General features: G+C 33.7%; 1 protein-coding gene across 7 annotated transcripts; it reads right to left on the bottom strand.

The window, feature by feature from the left end:
- Nucleotides 1–314: 314 nt before the first annotated feature.
- Nucleotides 315–17,789, bottom strand: LOC105321832 (uncharacterized). 7 transcript variants are annotated; one of them, XM_066079148.1, is made up of 12 exons: nucleotides 17,768–17,789; nucleotides 13,585–13,638; nucleotides 6,656–6,850; nucleotides 6,052–6,284; nucleotides 5,256–5,804; nucleotides 4,150–5,144; nucleotides 3,849–4,013; nucleotides 2,827–3,024; nucleotides 2,457–2,539; nucleotides 2,016–2,060; nucleotides 1,216–1,401; nucleotides 315–1,051 (listed from the first exon to the last, which is right to left on the bottom strand). In XM_066079148.1, the coding sequence occupies exons 1-12, from the start codon at nucleotides 17,780–17,782 to the stop codon at nucleotides 947–949; spliced, it is 2,823 nt and encodes a 940-aa protein (XP_065935220.1). In that variant the 5' UTR covers nucleotides 17,783–17,789; the 3' UTR covers nucleotides 315–946. The 7 variants fall into 7 exon arrangements, with proteins under 7 accessions (XP_065935220.1, XP_011418596.3, XP_011418597.3 ...); XM_011420294.4 differs by lacking the exon at nucleotides 17,768–17,789 and adding an exon at nucleotides 15,785–15,980; XM_011420295.4 differs by lacking the exon at nucleotides 17,768–17,789 and adding an exon at nucleotides 15,791–15,980.
- Nucleotides 17,790–18,270: the final 481 nt, after the last annotated feature.

Here is an 18,270-nt window from a genome sequence, read left to right as displayed (position 1 = left end):
TAATATTGTAATTTTTACTTATCTGATTTAGTTTTAGCAGAAAAAATGTCTGAAGTAATAGGATTAAAACATTTTTCTTACGAAACAACTTTCGAAGTTGATGATTGGCAAACAAATGAATGGTCCTCAAATTTGGTCTGGTGACAAAACCTACCAACATTTGTTAAAGTTTATAATAAAACGTAAAATGATTCGCTGAAAATGTTCCAACATGAATGTATAAACTAAACCTCTATTTTTGACAATCATTTTAAAGTGAGAGAAGAACGCTGGTGGCTATTTTTTCTATAACCAGTTTGAAAACAAGACAAAAATAGTATACCGAATAATTTTATTACTCAAAATTAAACAAAACATAACTTTATTTTGAATCTGTACATAATACTATTGGTTTATGGTAAATAAACAAGCAGGATGGGTGACGCAATAGTCTCACAATAAACGCTATTTGGACGGGAGTTTATTTACATGTCACAGAAAACATCACAGTTTACAGAGAAAAAAAATATTGACGAACGGATAGGAAAATACTTGGAATTCAAATAAAAGCAACGAGACATGACTCTATGTGGAATAGCTTATAAATGATCGATTTCAGTCACTCAAACACACACTACAGTCACAAACTCTCCTAAGTTACAGTACATATATAAATACATGATTATAAAAAATTTAAAAAAAAGTCAAAATGCTCTGAAAAATACCACACTTGAAATCATGTGGCCAAACAGTACGATATTATTCTTGTGCAATAAGTACATGTTCCATGTAATGTTAACTCATTCACATTTAATTATATTTTGAATAAATAAATAAAATGGATCTTTAAAAGTGCATTACATGATAATAACTTTTAATAATTATATACAATGGATTTCATATATAAATGAAAGGCAACTATTTGGCAACAGAGACGATTCATGGTTATTTGATTTATTGCTTCCCTTTATCCGAGTGAAGTTTTCTCTTTTCTTCGCTGACTCGTTCGTGGACGAACTGTATGTACTATTTCTGCATTTCTCTTCTCTATTTCCTCTGTCAAGCCTCGGACCTAAATAAATAAAAATAGTCAAAATGTATTACGTCACAGGTTGTAAAAAACTATGATGAAGGATTCACAGAAAGAGAAATTAACCAACTGCATGTAAATTTAAGTCAAAACAATGGTATTCTAGATCGAGAAGTAAATTAGAAGAGTTTCAGTTGTGAACATACCCAAATATAAAACGTTGCTCCACCAGCACTGACCATGCGCACTTGATCTAAAGTGAAATCTCGAATCAAGTCACGTGCTCCCAAAGCGACATCTAGTGGTATGTCATTTACTTTCAGTTCTTGAATTTTTCGCTTAATAGAGTCTTTTCCCAGCTTTCCAAGAGCGATTTGTACGTTCTTCCAGTCCTACGGAAATAAGGAAAAAGTACGATGTAAACTATTTGATTTAAAATTATTTTGTTCCGAAATTATTGATAAAGCTATCTGAATAAATAAATGCTTAAAATGTGATTAATCTTTTTTCCCCACAAGTTTTCAAATTTAAACATTATACATGTAATAACCACTGCAAAAACAGATCGAAAGCAGCAACAAAAACAACAGCAATAAAAAAAAACACCAGAAAATACACAAATAAAGTAAGCATTGTTTATATAATGAGCTCCTTTCAATATGATTGTTCACAAATAATGTATAAAGTTGTAAATTTCTAAAACCAGAATTTATAATTCTGAGTTCACCACATGTTTAAATCTACATTCTAGAATATGGAAAGCAATTATATAAGGTGCATGCATACATCACAGTTCTTGGCAATTTTTGACTATAAATATGTTTCATATAACGTAGATATAAAAGTAATAAACGTGTAATTGTCGTTCGACACGCAATTACATTGCAGGGAGGGTTTTTTATTTCTTATGTACAAAGTTAAAGCATACAATTCGTTCAAATGGTTGCTCATACAGCTGAGTTAATGCAGGGTTATGTATAAGATTAAATATGCTTGAAGCCCTCACACTTGTACAATGGAAGTCTGGGTCCTTGTAACGCTTCACAATTTTCTTTGAACATTAGCAAAAAAGTTTTATTATAACAAGTCATCATATTAACTATAGTAATCAATTTCTTTTCAGTAATTTGTTCACATTTTAAGTTATGTTTTGAAACAGATAAGTGCAATGAAATTGCTCTAAAAAGTATTGTTAAGTGATGTTATTTTTACCAAAATAAACATGTAAATGTATTCGGAGCACTACTAGTATATTTACATGCATGTACATGTATTGTTTAAAAACAAAACTACTATACCCAATTATTTATGTTTATTACACATACAAAAATATCACTACCAAAAAAAATTACTAATGCAACTATATACAACTTCTAAAAAATTGTTGGTTGTACTACACAAACACACAAACTAATAAAAAGACTGGTTTCAAAAGCAGTTTTCTTACCTCAGTTTCCTCCTCCCAGTGTCCTAGCAACAGCAGTGACGCCATCATCACGTGATGTACAGCCGGAGGCGGATGTTGATATCCTGAAATATCAGAGGATCAGGTTAGAAATAAATCTTTTTCTACAATAAACTTTCTAAATTAAACCAATTAATCGTGATTTATTGAATCAAATAATGAAAACAATTTTCAAAATTTATCATTGTTTTTTTTTGTGAAACACTGGGGGACGTGTGTTTGTTACGTAAGCTCAACAAAGTGAAACAAATTACTTAATTAGCTGCACTCTGATGCACTCAGTTGCACTCTGGGTTTTTATCACCAGCTTCGAATATAACGCTTCTGATATAATATATAGTATGTTTCATACCTCTGATTTCTGCAATCGTTTTCTGATCCAGACCCAGTACAGCGTGCATGAGTTTGGCGATGTTCCGCAGACGATCAAGCATTGCTTTGGCGCGAACGACTTCTTCGGTCAGTCGGTTTTCCACATTCTTAGTCTTTGTCAGCTGCAGGGCGCTCTTTAATGCGTCCATGTCCTTCAGTTCTGTAGCTTCGTTAAGTTCTATATTAAATTTTTTTTAAAAAAAGTAATGGTTTATCGTGTGTGTTAATCAATTTGTTAAAAATCAATGTACAATTGCAGATTGGCAACTTTTCAATGGCTATACGGGCTGATAAGGTTTTGAAGAAAAGGGAAATATAACTACTCGGGTAACTTGTGCAAGATTTGAACAACAAACATAGACTGTGCAAGGTGTTAAAAACTACACTTTTGTTTCTATTAACTATTAACAAAAACTTAACAGAAAATTCAACTATATTTGTATCTTATTTTCATCAATATACATTTTACCTAAGTTGTCTTTATTTCTATGAGATTTGCCATTTTGAGCGTTATATTAAAAGATGTTCATTGGGAACTAAAGTCGCAGTTGAAAAATTGAAATAATTTATTTAGATACCTTAAGTGCTAACAAACAGTTTACTATTTTTCAAAGTGGTTACATGAATATCTTCTAGTAATTTTAAAGTAGTATATTTTATTCAGGGAAAACTTATATAAATTACCATTAAAGACTTGGTGATAGAACAAAATTGAGTTGCAATTTACAGCATCAAACACCATGGGAGTCAGGAGCAGAACCCCCTATGTTTCGTTTTTGATCTATGGGGCAGAGTCTACTAATATGTAAGTGCCTTTTCACAGTAAATGATGGTACATATTAGTTGAAAGACCCAAAAGTAACCATGCCAAAGGACAGTTAGCACCGTTAAAAGATCTAAATATTTCAAAGCCGTTCATAATCACTTCTCCTGTCTTCGTTTTAGTTGAAAATAATTTTGACATAACTATTTACACATGAAGCCACAGTAAAATCACCGTACCTCGCCGACACCGCATCACATCAAGCTCGGTCTCGCCATATTGGATTTCATCCTTCACGGTTGGTAGACCAAGATTCTTGAGGTCGTCAAGAGCTAGCTCCAGGTCGGTCTCGTTTTGCTCCTGAATGGCTCTCTTCATCGTTTGAATGTATTCAGTTAATCTTGCTGTAAACATGAAGAGAAAACAGAAACTGATGATATTCATTGTTTTTAAATACATTTTAACACATTGCATTGCATGTACAGTGCCTATGGTTACGTCAAATATATATAGCTATCAAAAAGCATAACAACTACTTACGATCTCTCTGTACTTGTGGCTCGGGGGGAGGTTTAGGCATTTCTGGAGCCGCATTTTGCGAAGGCTTGGATTTCTTTTTGTGGGATTTCTTGTACTGTACCACGTAATCATACACGTTCTCGTTCCCTCTCCCGCGATTTCCCATTACTTTGATTCCGTAATTACCAGTCTGCGGCAGTCTTACTTTGTAAGTTACTATATTGCCTTCCACTGTTTCCTCTATCAATCGTTTGGCCATTTCTGGTCGAATTGTATTTCCCGTAAGGCTTAAAGACAGTTCAATATTCTCATTAGTTTTTTCGAAAGAAATTTCTAGCACTTCCTCGTCAGTCTCTATCATGCCAGATTGGTGCGAAAGCGCTCGAAGACCAAGCGAATTGAACGCTTCTTTAGGCCCAAGACCACCTTGGAATCCACGAGGAAACGCATAGTTCTCTCCCTTCTGCTCCGAAGTAATCATGTAATTACAAATGTTCTTAGCCTCTTTGTCCCGTTCGCCTTTTGCGTACAGCTTCAGAGCGTACTCGCCGGTTTTTGGTGTGTTAACATTGAATATGACGTCACCGTTTTCCACGCGATGAATCACGTGATCAGGTAGAGGCTCGCTTTCACCACCTCCCTTGACTAATTCTCCGTGGATTTTTACTTTATTCCAGTCCTTGTCACTGGTTGTTCCGAATTTAACCTCAATCTTCCCATCGTCTCTGTTTTTTATTTCTCCTCCGAAATGACTCATCGGTGCCAAGCCGAATTCCATCATCGCCCGACCAGGCCCCCAACCTATGATCGGACATTCTGGGAAAGGCTCAATCGAATCATCGTCTTTTCCGAACACTAGTTTGTATATGGCGATCCAGTCATAGTCGTATGTCTTATCTCTCACCGTTACATCCTTCCCAACAAGTTCGAAACGGAACGTGTCGGCAACCGGGGATCGAACGCGAATTTGAAGCGTCTCATCATTTGTTCTTTGCAGAAATACATATCGATCGTACCTATAGAAAAGATAAATTGGAATATTATGTCTCATACTTCATAATCAAAATAAAAGCTTATTAATTGTTTAAATTTAAACTCAGAAGAACCAGGTTTTTTTCTCTACATACCGTGGAAGGTTCCCTTGTGTTGATTTCATTCTGAACAACAAATGCTGAAAATCAAGGTTCAATGATCGTTCTTTCGGTATTTCGAAAACTAATTCTGTTTCACTTTGACACATAACCACACATTTCTTTGGTTTCTTTAATTTCAGATTCATGTTGAAAAATCTGTCTTTCAAAAATGCATTTTCCGTGAAGTCGTCCTCCGTAACCGGATTTGCCAGAAGCTGCCACGATGGCTGACTCGGCAAGTGTGTACTGACCATCTGGTCAGGGTCAGTCAGAAAATAGTTCTCGTCACAAGAATAGAACAACTGTCTGCTTTGTTGGTCACCCTTTAATTCTCCATCCCCCTTATCCACAACCTCCCACATCTCTTCTTCCGTTCCACCCTCTGCGCATGTGCCCCAGTATGCGTTGATGAAACGCCAGTTTCCATCAACCAGAACAGCATTCCATTCGCCATAATGTTGCTCCTCGTCCAACTTCTCGCCAACTTCGTATGTAGATCCTTTTAATTTTCCATGGATTATTATGCAAGGCAGCTGAGCAAATCTGCAAAGCAATTGTTGCATGTGATTACTGTAACCTTTGCAAAATGCTATTATAATCTAAAGTTCTGGCATCGTTCACTTTTAAAAAACAAAAACAACAAGTAAAACAATGAATTGCAATCCAATGCCTAATTGCGTAAAAAGAAAAAAAATATAAGCTTATTTGTACATGTATAATTATAAATATTTTAAAACTTTGATTGTTTTCTCCAGGATGAAGAATAAACATATAAAAAGTGTCAACATACCGACATAGAAGGCTGATCAGCTGGGCATAGTTTCCTTTGCGATGTTTGATCCGCCACAGTTGGAACATGGTATGGGACTGGGAAGGTTCCTTGTTGGGGATCTTCATGCTGTCCACGGGCTGACACGTGACCCAGCGGTAAATGGCGCGGACCTTGGACAGATCATCCTCCAAGCCCTCGGTCAGGTACTCCACCAGGTTACTCAGGGGCTGCTTCAGTAACTTGGACGGGGCCTGAAAACGCAAAAATGGATCAACGAAACTTCAAAAGAAATGTTTTAAGATATCAAAGCTTTATTTGTCATGATATTGCACGGAAGTTGTAAAGTTCCACATAACAAAAAAGGATGACATATAACTCAGAAGAAATGATACAAGATAATAAAGCTTCTAGTCATTATATTGATGTTTTGATATCAGCAGGCATATTTGAACCACGCGAAGAAAAAAGTAAAACGAAAACCAAAAGAAATGCAGTAATGTTATAAAATTTTAGTGATATGATGGTGTGGGAAGTTATGATATCAAAAGATACCCCCTCAAAAAAAACCCACATCGTTCTAGACTAATAGATCATCGAACGAAAAGAATTTTTTTCCCCATACCTTGACGGCCCGTTCGTCCACTTTCTTGTACTTGTTGATGTCAAAGATCTCGTGCTTCTTTGTTGTGGGTGGAACAGGCGGCGGGAGAAGTTTGGCCTTCTCCACATCGTCTGCAAAACAGTGCAACTCCGCGCATTCTTTGAAAGACGGGATCAACTGGTAAGTGGAGAGCAGACGACCCAGTTCCGGTGCAACCTTCAGAAGAAAACAGACAAGAAAAATTATTCAAACAACTCTATCTCAAAAATGTCTGTTTGATAATTCTGGCAGAAATCGGCAGACATGTTTTACTAATGTCATCTCAAAACCGTCTGCTTTCCCGGTCGGGTGACAACGGTGGCATTGTGGATGTTTATCTTCCAGGATTAGTTATTGAACATTCGTGCTCGTTCTTTGACAATTATAGACTGACACTAGTAATAGACATTCCAAAGTTTACTCAATTCTCGTTTATATATCTTTGGACGGAACGAATAGTGGTCGGGATAGTAAAATTACGACATGAAAGGGCTTCTTTCTCGCATAGCAATTGATTTTTTTTTTCATTGGTTTAAAGGGAGTAAAATTGAGTCCTATTTTATGACTGCTAAAATGTTTGAAAGTGACACCAGTGAAATTACATCAGTAATTAGTGATTTAGTAAGGGCGGAGATAACTGTTTCAATAGTAAAAAAAAAAAATTAAAAATTCAATTAAAGTTATTTACCGGAGTTTTACTTTATGATCAGTTAATTGTTTCATTGCAAAGATTCTGAATAACACATCATAGAATATGCTGTTCACTAAGGCTGCAACTTGTTTACAATGACAGTATATGTAGATAACAATCAATGGGTGATTCAAAAACATGAGGCTGTATCATCGGTTTTAATACATCATATATTCCAAATCTACATGTACCTTTTTATCTTTCTGCAAAATTGTTAAATTAAAGACAGTTGTCTATTCCGTAAAGATCTTCCGATGAATCAATTTGATGGACACAAGTTTAATTAGTTTCAGACAAAGACGAAAATAGTCGCTTTGGTCATGGAACAAGACTATTACAACGGCACTGTTGTAAAAAAAAAAGACTTACATAATCCCTCAAAATTACTTTTACAAAAGGTCTATCAACCACAAACAACCAAACCCACTAACCTTTTTACTAGCTGCCGCTTGCGTTTCACGCAAAACTCGAAGAGAAATCATAACGAAACATCCAAAAAAATTTCCCTTGTCCCTCAAGTACAAAAAGCTAAGTGCTATACATGTTACTTATCCAAATCAAGTTCTTACTTTTAACACGGGGAAATGATGCATGGATATAATATGAACAATTGCTAACTGACCGCTTCGGAGATTAAGGATGATTACACGGTCGCCCCCAAAATAGTATAAAATACAGTACACAGGAACAAACTTTTCTTGAAACGCTTTCATAAAGCCCCGCTACACGGTGTTTGACAAACGGTAAAGTTAACATTTCACAACATAGGCCGCTTAGGAATAAATGAATGCTATACATGGATAAATAGAATTACCATTGTTGGGCTTCAGTGTATTAGCAATGGTCAAAGGCGATTAACACCCTTTAGAAAATCTCTCGGACTGGATATATATCGCTATATAACCTTTTCAACTGTTAAGCTGTAAATCCACATTAATCAAGTGAGAGTGTTGCGTGGTTTTTTCTTTTCAAACATTTAATCATAAAACGATCAAGACGACAATTTCTTATGTAACGTTGTAAATGAGTGCACAAGGGCTCTATAATTTTAATTTCTTTTATATAAATTGAGAAGGATTCTTGCTTGGTATTTTTTTCTTTTTTACGCTTCGAATGAAAATGTATACTGTCTAGAGAATATTTTTGTCTCAAATGTAATACATTTTAATTTTTATAAACATTTTATTATCGTTTTTTATAAAAATTGTTATCGCAAATCATATTTAAACTAAGGACGATAACTCTGGGAAATACAAATAAGCACGAACTGTAGTTTCGATTTCATTTTCCAATCGTTCACCACTATCTTTGTAAGTGGAATTTTTTGACTTAACAAAATACACATGGGCTTGTTCCCAAACTGGAAGCCGACTGATGTCCACACCAAAACAAAATCAAAACAAAAAAAACAAGTCAACCGACAGCATTTTCAAAATACCCCAAATTAACTAGACTCAAAACTACTACAATTGCCCAGATTTTTAAAAAGTTTCATTAGAAGAAGATGTTTAACTGGTCGATATAAAAATTACAAAATACTTGTCATTCATTTAACGTAAACATAATAAGTAAATGAACCCACGAAATAGGCCACAGTTTACCTTAGGTTTTCCAAACGAAGGCTCCGTTGAGGACGGGGCCTCGGGGTCCGGATTTTTTTTGGATGAAATTACTCCCATTGTCAACAATTATTTTTTATTTTTACTTCCCATCAACGCGAACAAAGCACACAGGTCTACTACTTCCTAACACATCTCAATGTGTGTTACAACCTCATTCCAAAACTTTTCAAAGCATTTGTTAAAATACAAATTGTGACTCCGTGTAAACAATATATCCAGAGACCTTTAAATCGATATTTTAAATGTCGTATGTGATCAAACGGGTAGGGGGAACTCATGAAGGTACGCTAAATAAAAAACCAGGGGATATTCCTGAGAGGGGAAGTCCCTTGGTTTTTTTTTTTATTTTGGTTAAATTTATTTCAAATCTAAATTCCAATCAATGATAAATTCTTAAAACAAAATACTATTAGAGCTAAGTAAAGCTAAATTAAACGCGTGTGTCTGACCGTTTAAATTGCAATCAATTTACTAGTATTGGAAAACGTTTGAAGCCAAGATGTAATAATAGTTTCAGAAATATGACCAAAAATAAATCAAGTAAATTAAAAAGATAAAACGCAATCGGTCATACCGTGCCAGAAAAAGTGACGAGAGATTCACCTGTATAAAATCTACATTCAAGTCATGAATACAGTTTAACTTATTTTACATAGAAGCACTTGAGTTTGACATTTTATATTTAAAAAAATAATCTTTTTTAATCACTTATAAACAAGAAATTAAAATCATCATATTACCTTAGTTTTCTTGCCCATAATTCAGTCCCAGCACAAGTTTTAACCAGCTACGGTCATGTTTTATGGATGAAGTTTTCAGAGTATCTGATAAAGTTAAAACTTATCTCCAACTTTTTAAAGAACTTCCTATAAGTAAACTAAGAGACCATTGGACTGTTCATATTTACAAAGGCGATACGGAAGTCATATCTAGCTACCTTTTCGCTTTGGCATGTGAAGCAATTTATTACAAAGAAACTTTCTTCATGTTGGATAATAAATTATTGATTTATACGGGTATTTATTCTTGTGCTAGGATCATTTATTTTATTGTACTTTAACTACCCCCGGAAAAAATCTACTATGTGCTCATAAGTAAACCCAAGCACTCGAAGATACTTTGAAGAGATTCATAAAACATGCAATGTCTAATTTTAAGACGCATAAATATATCATGGTAGAGATTTCCCGATTCTAATTTGAATTTTTATTCTATAAACTTGAGCATCATGTTTTCATACAATTTAAGATGACAGTGAAAGTTTAATACGCACTAAATTTGCACTGCACTGCAATTACCTTGAAAGTTTATTAAGCAAATAGTTATACATATTTTAAGTCTTCTGTTGATTTTCCATCACACTTGCCAAGACAATTTGAAAAGCTGTTTCGTTATAAGAGAACTATAAACTTACAGGTGTAAAATATGCTAGATTGTTTATTCTAGTACATTTGAACTTTATCTTGTGATGTAGCATCTTATGGGGGAAACTTTAATATTGTATGAATATTTATTTTTCTTTATCACTTAGATAAACATCTAAAACAAGCACATAATATAAACTTTATAATTCACTTAAATTTATTTATTCTCTCACAACCATATAAACGGTACAAGAGGTAAAAGTTATATAAACATATATACATAAGATACAAACAAACTGGATGAGCCAAGCAACATGTAGATCATTATGCTTGTGTAGAACAATCTCAAACACTTCAGTCTGAATAAACAAAGTTTTTTTTTTAAATTGATAACGCTTTTGCACGCACAAATAGACCCTGTAACGAAGTGATAAACCACACATATCATTAGGATGCAATATAGGCCTATAGTTAATGTACCACAAAGTCTATCATAGTCATGTTTGATGCCGGATACTAGTACATAAACTGCATTTTTGATATTTACATTTTCCAGCGTCTTTGTCTGGGATAACACTATGAATAGATTTTGTAATGTATAGTCCAATACATTTCATCAAGAGCTATTTGAATATTTAATCAATCGTCCAATTGCTGAAAATATAAGTAAGAGAGAATCCTTCTTTAAATACTATGAAGTGATCAAAACGTCAATACCCAGCTATAAACCAAACTGCAGGAGAGATCCACTTTATCCCGTTTCATCTAACACACACACAGAGAGAGAGAGAGAGAGAGAGAGAGAGAGAGAGAGAGAGAGAGAGAGAGAGATTTCGGTCAACCTCCCCTATACTTCTATTCTAATTTACAACTAATTTCAAAGTGTTGTTAAACGATACCTTTATATTTTACAACACCATAAAACACTCTTCAAAATTACACAAGAATAGTCACAAACAGCAAATTTGTTTACCGAAAATAAACATTAATTTCAACACTTTCCATAAAGATGTCAAACATTTAAATTATAGAATACCTCTAAGAAGATTTACTTTAATCTGCATTTAAAAGACACAGTTTTCGAGACTATTTAGAGGAGTTTAGGGTAGCCAATCAATTTTCTCGTCCTGCAAAACATCGCTTAACCAATGAAATCCATATATTATCTAGATCAAGTGTCATTGATAACATAACACTTTCCTTTACCTTTTGTTTATTCATTAAAATAACTGTTATAAATTCTAAACTTTATGGACTCTTCTGACATTACCCTTTTATCGAAAATACATTTATTCGATGTTAATGATATACATTTTTTAAGACAACCAGTAAAAGTTTGTTGTTCAATATAAATGATTTATGGCGCCATTCCTTTTATCCTATTTCTTTATTCTTTTTTTAAATTCAACAAATTTTTTTGCACAAGTAAAAACTGGAGGGATATTTTTCTGAGATCATTTTCTTTCAATGTCATCATGCATGTATTGAACCACAGGCACTTATTTCTACTGCTTAGTATTATAGGACTATAAGATTAATTAAAGGGGCATGGTCACGATTTTGGTCAAATTTTATTTTCTGTTTTAATTGTTACAATGCTTTAGGAATGCATATTAACTATTACCTAAAATTTTAGAGTCAGTCGTAAACTTGTACGCAAGATACAGTGCCCACAATTCTTTGTCAATAAAACAAGGCTCGTGCCTGTTTTTGTTTACATAGGTTCAATATACCACTAAAAAATCTTTTTCAACCTGATATATCAATCTTCTTATTCATTTGAAGCATAAATAAACAGTTCCTAACGTTTAAAACATTCATTTTAGGTCTATAACTGGAATTTTCACTTCAACGTTCAAAATGTAAACAAAAGCTTTGTTTACATAGCACAGAATTGTAAGCTCTGTAACTTGCTTATGACTCAACAAATGACACTCAGATTTGAGTTGCTTATTAAGAATGCCTTACTGAAGCATAGTAAACAATAAAATCGGGAAAATAGTTTTTGACCAAAATCGTGACCATGCTCCTTTAAGATTTTCACAAAAACAAGTACCTGTGATTTAATCAAATATTACTGCTTTGTACCATTACATTTTAGAGAATACAAAGCTTGTTTCAAACCACATTTAAATAGGCATCAGTTAAAAGGTCGCCTTGACCTATATCTGAATACAAAAATGCAAAACATTAAAATCATTTCAGCAATTCAAATTTTTTCGAACATTACAGACATCTTTGATCCAAATACCTATTCATTTCAAGGTCTTTTTCGATGCAACAATAAATTATCATTCCATTTAACTTATGTAAATAGCCAATTTTTTTCTGATTTTTTCTAATCATAAAGAAACTTAATAGGCGTACGGTATGTTAAAAGCAAATGCAAAGAAATTCGTGGAAAAAATTGTGTTTTAACATAAAATCAAGTCAACAGAAGATCAACCCTCAACGAGAGAGAGAGAGAGAGAGAGAGAGAGAGAGAGAGAGAGAGAGAGAGAGAGAGCGCTATAAACCTATTTTAGCGTCTACTTCTTCCTTTCTTATGCCAAAATCTCTGTTGTTCCATGACTTGTTCAACTTTAATTTATACTTTAGAAAGTTTTATGACCAATTCGAATAACTGTACATGTTCAATCAAAAATCAAAATCCCAAAATCCTACCCAACTTCTTCATTTAAAATGAATTTGAAATGTGCTTATATAATCGAATGGTATAACATTTTTAACAATTCTATGGCATAGGACAAAATGATGATTTGTGATATACATGATATACATGTATATTGGATCAGTTATAGATCACCATAAATGACAAATATTACCAATCATAACTCATATTGTTACATAAAGTAAAGAAAAAAAAGAGTCTTCCTCTTCATAATGATTTGTTAGAATGACTTAAAGCCCTGTATCTGGAAGCCTAGAGAATAGTAGAAGTAAGTAAACATAAGACTGAAACACTGCTAACCAAGAAATTTACGCGTGCGATAAATATTCGCAATATTTGCGAGCACCTATATTTGCGTATATCGTCACGAACTAGTGCATTAGATATCTAGACTTCTAGAACTTGGTCGCCGAAATTAACGTCTGCTACCCAATCCATTTGAATTTCAATAAGATATCTTTAAATTTTAAAATCAATGGTCACGAATTGGTTTTCAATCGGATATTTGCAAATAAAAAGAAAGCGTATGGTACTTGGTTTACAGTACTGCCAAAATTTTTTACCTTATTCTCTCTCGGTTTCTCTCCATTCTGTTTTTGGCCTTCTATATCATGCTCCTGCAAAAAAAGATGAAAAGTGTTTCTCTGTAGAAATTATTAGGACAAATGTTTTGTAAACATGTACTAGTATTGAATTGTTTAAAAGAGAATACATGTACATTCACGAAACCAACTACTGTATACAAGAAAATATTCGCCCCCGTTTTATTTTCGCCCCTCTTGTCCTCGTTGATAGCGGGCGAATTCAAGACTGGGCGAATTCTAATGTCTTAAATTATTTCTCTTTTAACATAACTTTGTCTGAGCGAATTCAAAGGCGGGGCAAAACCCTTTACAAATGAAAAGGGGCGAAAATAACACATGGAACGTATCTACATGAAGAACAGAAGAACAACAAAGTTTTTTTTATCCAGCAAATATTTCCAATGGCCCTTGGAAAGTCCAAAAAGGTAATTAAGTCTTATTTTGTTAATCATAAAAATCCACCCTTTAAATCCCCTTGTACTAAGATTTATATATCTTTCTTTGAATGTAACAATGTAAGAAAAGTGAAGATTGTGTGAGAGAAAACCTTGGCTAAAACCAAAATAATAGAAACGTGATTTCAAAATTCTATTTATAAACGTAAATAAAAGTAGTTTTTTCCTTGATCTAAGGCCTACATTCATTAAGTAAATAAATTCTCTTCCATTCGGACAATGTAATTCTTATAAATGCAGTTGTCAAAAGATTTATAAACAAAGTGGGATTAAAATATTTCTGTATAGACGAACAGCGATTGGGTAAGCCAGCAGTGATGTTTCTTCCGCTTTGCTGGCAGACTATTCCCGTTTAAGAATTGGATAAAGGCTATACCTGCCCACTTCTCAAAAGAGAATAAAACTGGCAGCCCTATTTCTTTCGCTTTTACATGGTGTTACATAATGACGAATGACAAAAAAGTCCCAAGAAGCAGAGAGCGACTTTAGATTGGTTAAAGAAGAATTTCTATCCTACGGTCTGCTTTTTTGAGAAAAAAATACACAAGCACAGAACGTCAACACCCAGCTATTAACCAAACTGCAGGGAATCATGCTTATGTTTCAAAAGATTATTTCACCACCCTGGATCACGACAGTCCCGCTATCAATAAGATCTGATGCATCGATTTTATTACCTAAGGAAATCTTCGTGTTTTCATTTCTATGCGCATTTATAGTACAGGCTTCGCTTATCTTGAATGATGGGATGTGTGTTTCTTAAAAGATCTTTCATATAAAAACCCTACATGTACAATGATTTTCCGACCCTAAAATGAAAAATGTTTGAGGTACAAAACTACAAATATAAAACCTGGTTCAATTATTCCTTTGCGTGTGTATCAGTAACGGAAGCAGTAATTTATTTTAAGTGATTTTTTTTATTGGAACGTGTCGGATCAATTTTTTTAACCAAACTTTGCTGTTTGCCTGTTGACTTTCTTGGCTAGCAAACACCCCAGTTTGACACATAGTTTTAGATTAAAAGAAAGCTTTTTTTTTCGTTGTCATGCACGATGGCAAACAATATACTAGTAAATCAGAGTTGAGCGAGAAAAAAAAATGAAAAAAGAAAATCTTTAGATTTTCTAGTCCGTAAAACCTAATTCAAAACGCGGCGTGTAATAAAATGCTATAATAATAAATAAATTTAAATTCCACCCGATTCTTTCACCAGTGAATTTAAAGACAGTGTAATTCTCGTGGAATTACGCCTTGATCGGATTTATAGTTGTATAGAAGAACGTATTAAACACAGTGTCTGGACCTTTGACCCAGGGCTCTGAGTTTCAATACGATTATATGGGGAAAAATTACTCATGTGACGTGAAATTTAAATGGGGAAAAAATCAAAATATACGACAAATGTTTATACTTAATGAATTTATAGAGATAAGTGTGTAAGATTTACATGTAAACTTGTATATAAAAGTTGAAATATGCATGCATGTTAAAATATATGCATAAGATTCTTTTTTAAATTTAAAATGTTATCAAAATTTGATTACTAAGCAATCAGATTTAATTGTTGTTTATTTTATCTCATAAACACAATACTCAGAAAAGGTTCCATGATAATCTATGACGATAACATTACAGAGAGAGAGAGAGAGAGAGAGAGAGAGAGAGAGAGAGAGAGAGAGAGAGAGAGAGAGAGAGAGAGAGATTTATTTCATAAACCATACCCGTACAGTAATCTTGGAAGATCCACAACCCATTCCAATCATCACTTTCCAATCACAATAACAATAAGTTTAGACCATGAATATATCATTCACTTCTTTGGGAAGATAGACCCCATTTTAAAACGTATACTACACAAACTACACGAGCTATCATTAACATAAACCTCTTTCTTCTTATTAAATGTCTTTCTACTTTAAAAGATTTTTTTTAAGTTCAGCAACACCGGGGTGCATGGTTTCTATTTTGTTAGCAGTTAATCTTCCATTGAAAGGTAAAAAGCCTTCAACCCATGTTTTCTATAAAACGTTGTGAGATAACGATTAATTCTTTGTGTTAAGTCATAAGCCATTTAATACACAATTATGGGGCTTTAAGTAACGAGACAACGAGTGACTTTTGATAATTTATTGTTCCAATCAACGTGTTATGTTAATCATAACGATCGATAGGTGAATAAAATATAATCGTCTAGGTTTTCTATTTTTTTTTTACTGAGTGGATCTAAATTTGTGTAATACATGTCGTTAATAATAAAAATGAGTTGGATTTTTGAAACTACCAGGTATTTTAGAAAATGAGGGATGAAAATCGCTACGAATAACAAACGACGAAACAAATCGACTTTTAGCTAACATCCAAACAAACGTCCAACTATCAAAAATCAACAAATTGACCGACAAACAACAATTATACAACCAAACGTATCACGCACGTTAAACAACCATCAAATTGATAAATAAAAACCAAAAGACACGTATCCAATCAAATCAAGCAAGCTAACAAACGAAAAAAAGTAGAACAAAAAACTACAATCGTCCAAACAAGCAACTAACATCAAATAACAAACAAAATCTATACACCCCCCCCCCAGCATCAGACGTGACACCCAGTCACTGAATTCATAATTTGGATATAGTCTTCTTAGCTCATTTTTTTTAAATTCTATCAGTTTACCACCTAGATTTCCAGAAATATATAGAAAAGATTTCTTAAGATTTACTTCATATGCAGCATGGGATCAATATAACCCTGCCCTAACATGAAAAACATGGTTTAATATAAACTTATTTTCCCCCCATAGTGCATCAATTTTCACAGTTTATGTGTTTATGGTCCCTTAGTAGTGGGGATCAGCAATTCCCATTATATATGACCCCCATTTTTAGTACTGCTCCACACTAAATATGGTCACAAATAGTGCCGTAGTTTAATTTACGACTAAAATCTAAACGTGTTCAAAAGTTTACGATTTAAATATACAACGATGGGCGATAGGTCATCTTGGTAAGTACTGAAAATAGCGCTAACTTTTGATACCATCAGTGACGTACTATCCAAAACGACAAAACTGACATCACCAACAAAACACCAAAATTGTAAAGAATCCACGACCACTCAAAGGAAACCAACAATATCAATTAAACCAGAAAACAACCCGGTCACTTGTACAACCGTTCATCCGCAACCAACAAACGATAAGTCAAGAGAAATCGCTCCGAGAGATCGAAGATAATAAAATTTGCTTGGTTACAATATTTTTTTTTTACGCCCCAATGGTGTTTTTGCTGAAATACAAATGCTGAAAGTCAGGGGGAAAATCGGAGAATTGGTCCTCACACTCAAGAGTTTTTCGCATGTGGTACAACTTGTACAATACGAATTTGAGATAAATTTCTTATCACCTGCAACTATAATCTATATATGTAACCAACCAATAACATACTTAACCATCTACCAACGTTTCATGTCAATCATGACACCATTTACTCGTCATCAAAAATGACTAGAAATAACTCGATCACTATAACTACTAATTTGCAAACTGTACTGTTATTTGTACTCTGCGTTCAGCAATGACGACAATACAGTAAATTACATGTAATTGTTTCTACGTGACATATTAGCTGCAATGGTATGTGGCAAACAACACATTTAAAATAAGACAACAATTAAAAAGTAAAAATACCAGATTGAGTACAAACCGATTTTGACTCCATTGTGGCGTTCTTATGGCACAGTCAACTTTCAGAGTTGTTAATAAATAAAAACGTTTTATTTTTATTTCTTACACCCAAAAAAAAAAATCGATATCTAAATTCATAGCTTGTAAACTTTAGCAATTTTCTTCACGCGGTCGCTAAAAGTATAAACAATTACCTACCTGAAGAAAAGTTCGACAAAATCAATTTGAATTCATTACGTTCGTTTGAAGTGGATAAAAAAATATAAAAATCGAAATTCTTTTCAATTTACTTCAATTGAAAACGTCTGAAAATTGCTGAATGTTATATTTTTCATAAGAGTAACTTGGGGGGGGGGGGGGGGGGGGAGGGGGGTGTTCCAACAAATCCGCATCCATGTAGATATACAACTTTTGGAGAGCAATATCAATTTGTCGTCTTTGAATTACAATTCGTGATCAAAATGTTATAGATATTAGGAGTCCTTAAAACTTGTTTACCAAACGTTGTTGCCATTTTTTTCT

The sequence above is a fragment of the Magallana gigas genome, chromosome 3 (genome assembly GCF_963853765.1).
Source record: "Magallana gigas chromosome 3, xbMagGiga1.1, whole genome shotgun sequence".
Taxonomy (NCBI): domain Eukaryota; kingdom Metazoa; phylum Mollusca; class Bivalvia; order Ostreida; family Ostreidae; genus Magallana; species Magallana gigas.
The sequence above is the reverse complement of the archived record's forward strand: the minus strand, read 5'-3'. Positions and strand labels throughout refer to the sequence as shown.

Bases quoted from the DNA above. Each gene is read 5' to 3' on its own strand.
- LOC105321832 (XM_011420294.4), bottom strand. From the start codon at position 15,826: ATGATTGGAATGGGTTGTGGATCTTCCAAGATTACTGTACGG. The intron at 13,639-15,784 runs GTATGGTTTATG...CTTTTTTTGCAG, and splicing joins CTTCCAAGATTACTGTACGG to GAGCATGATATAGAAGGCCA. The intron at 4,014-4,149 runs GTAAGTAGTTGT...TCATGTTTACAG, and splicing joins GCCACAAGTACAGAGAGATC to CAAGATTAACTGAATACATT.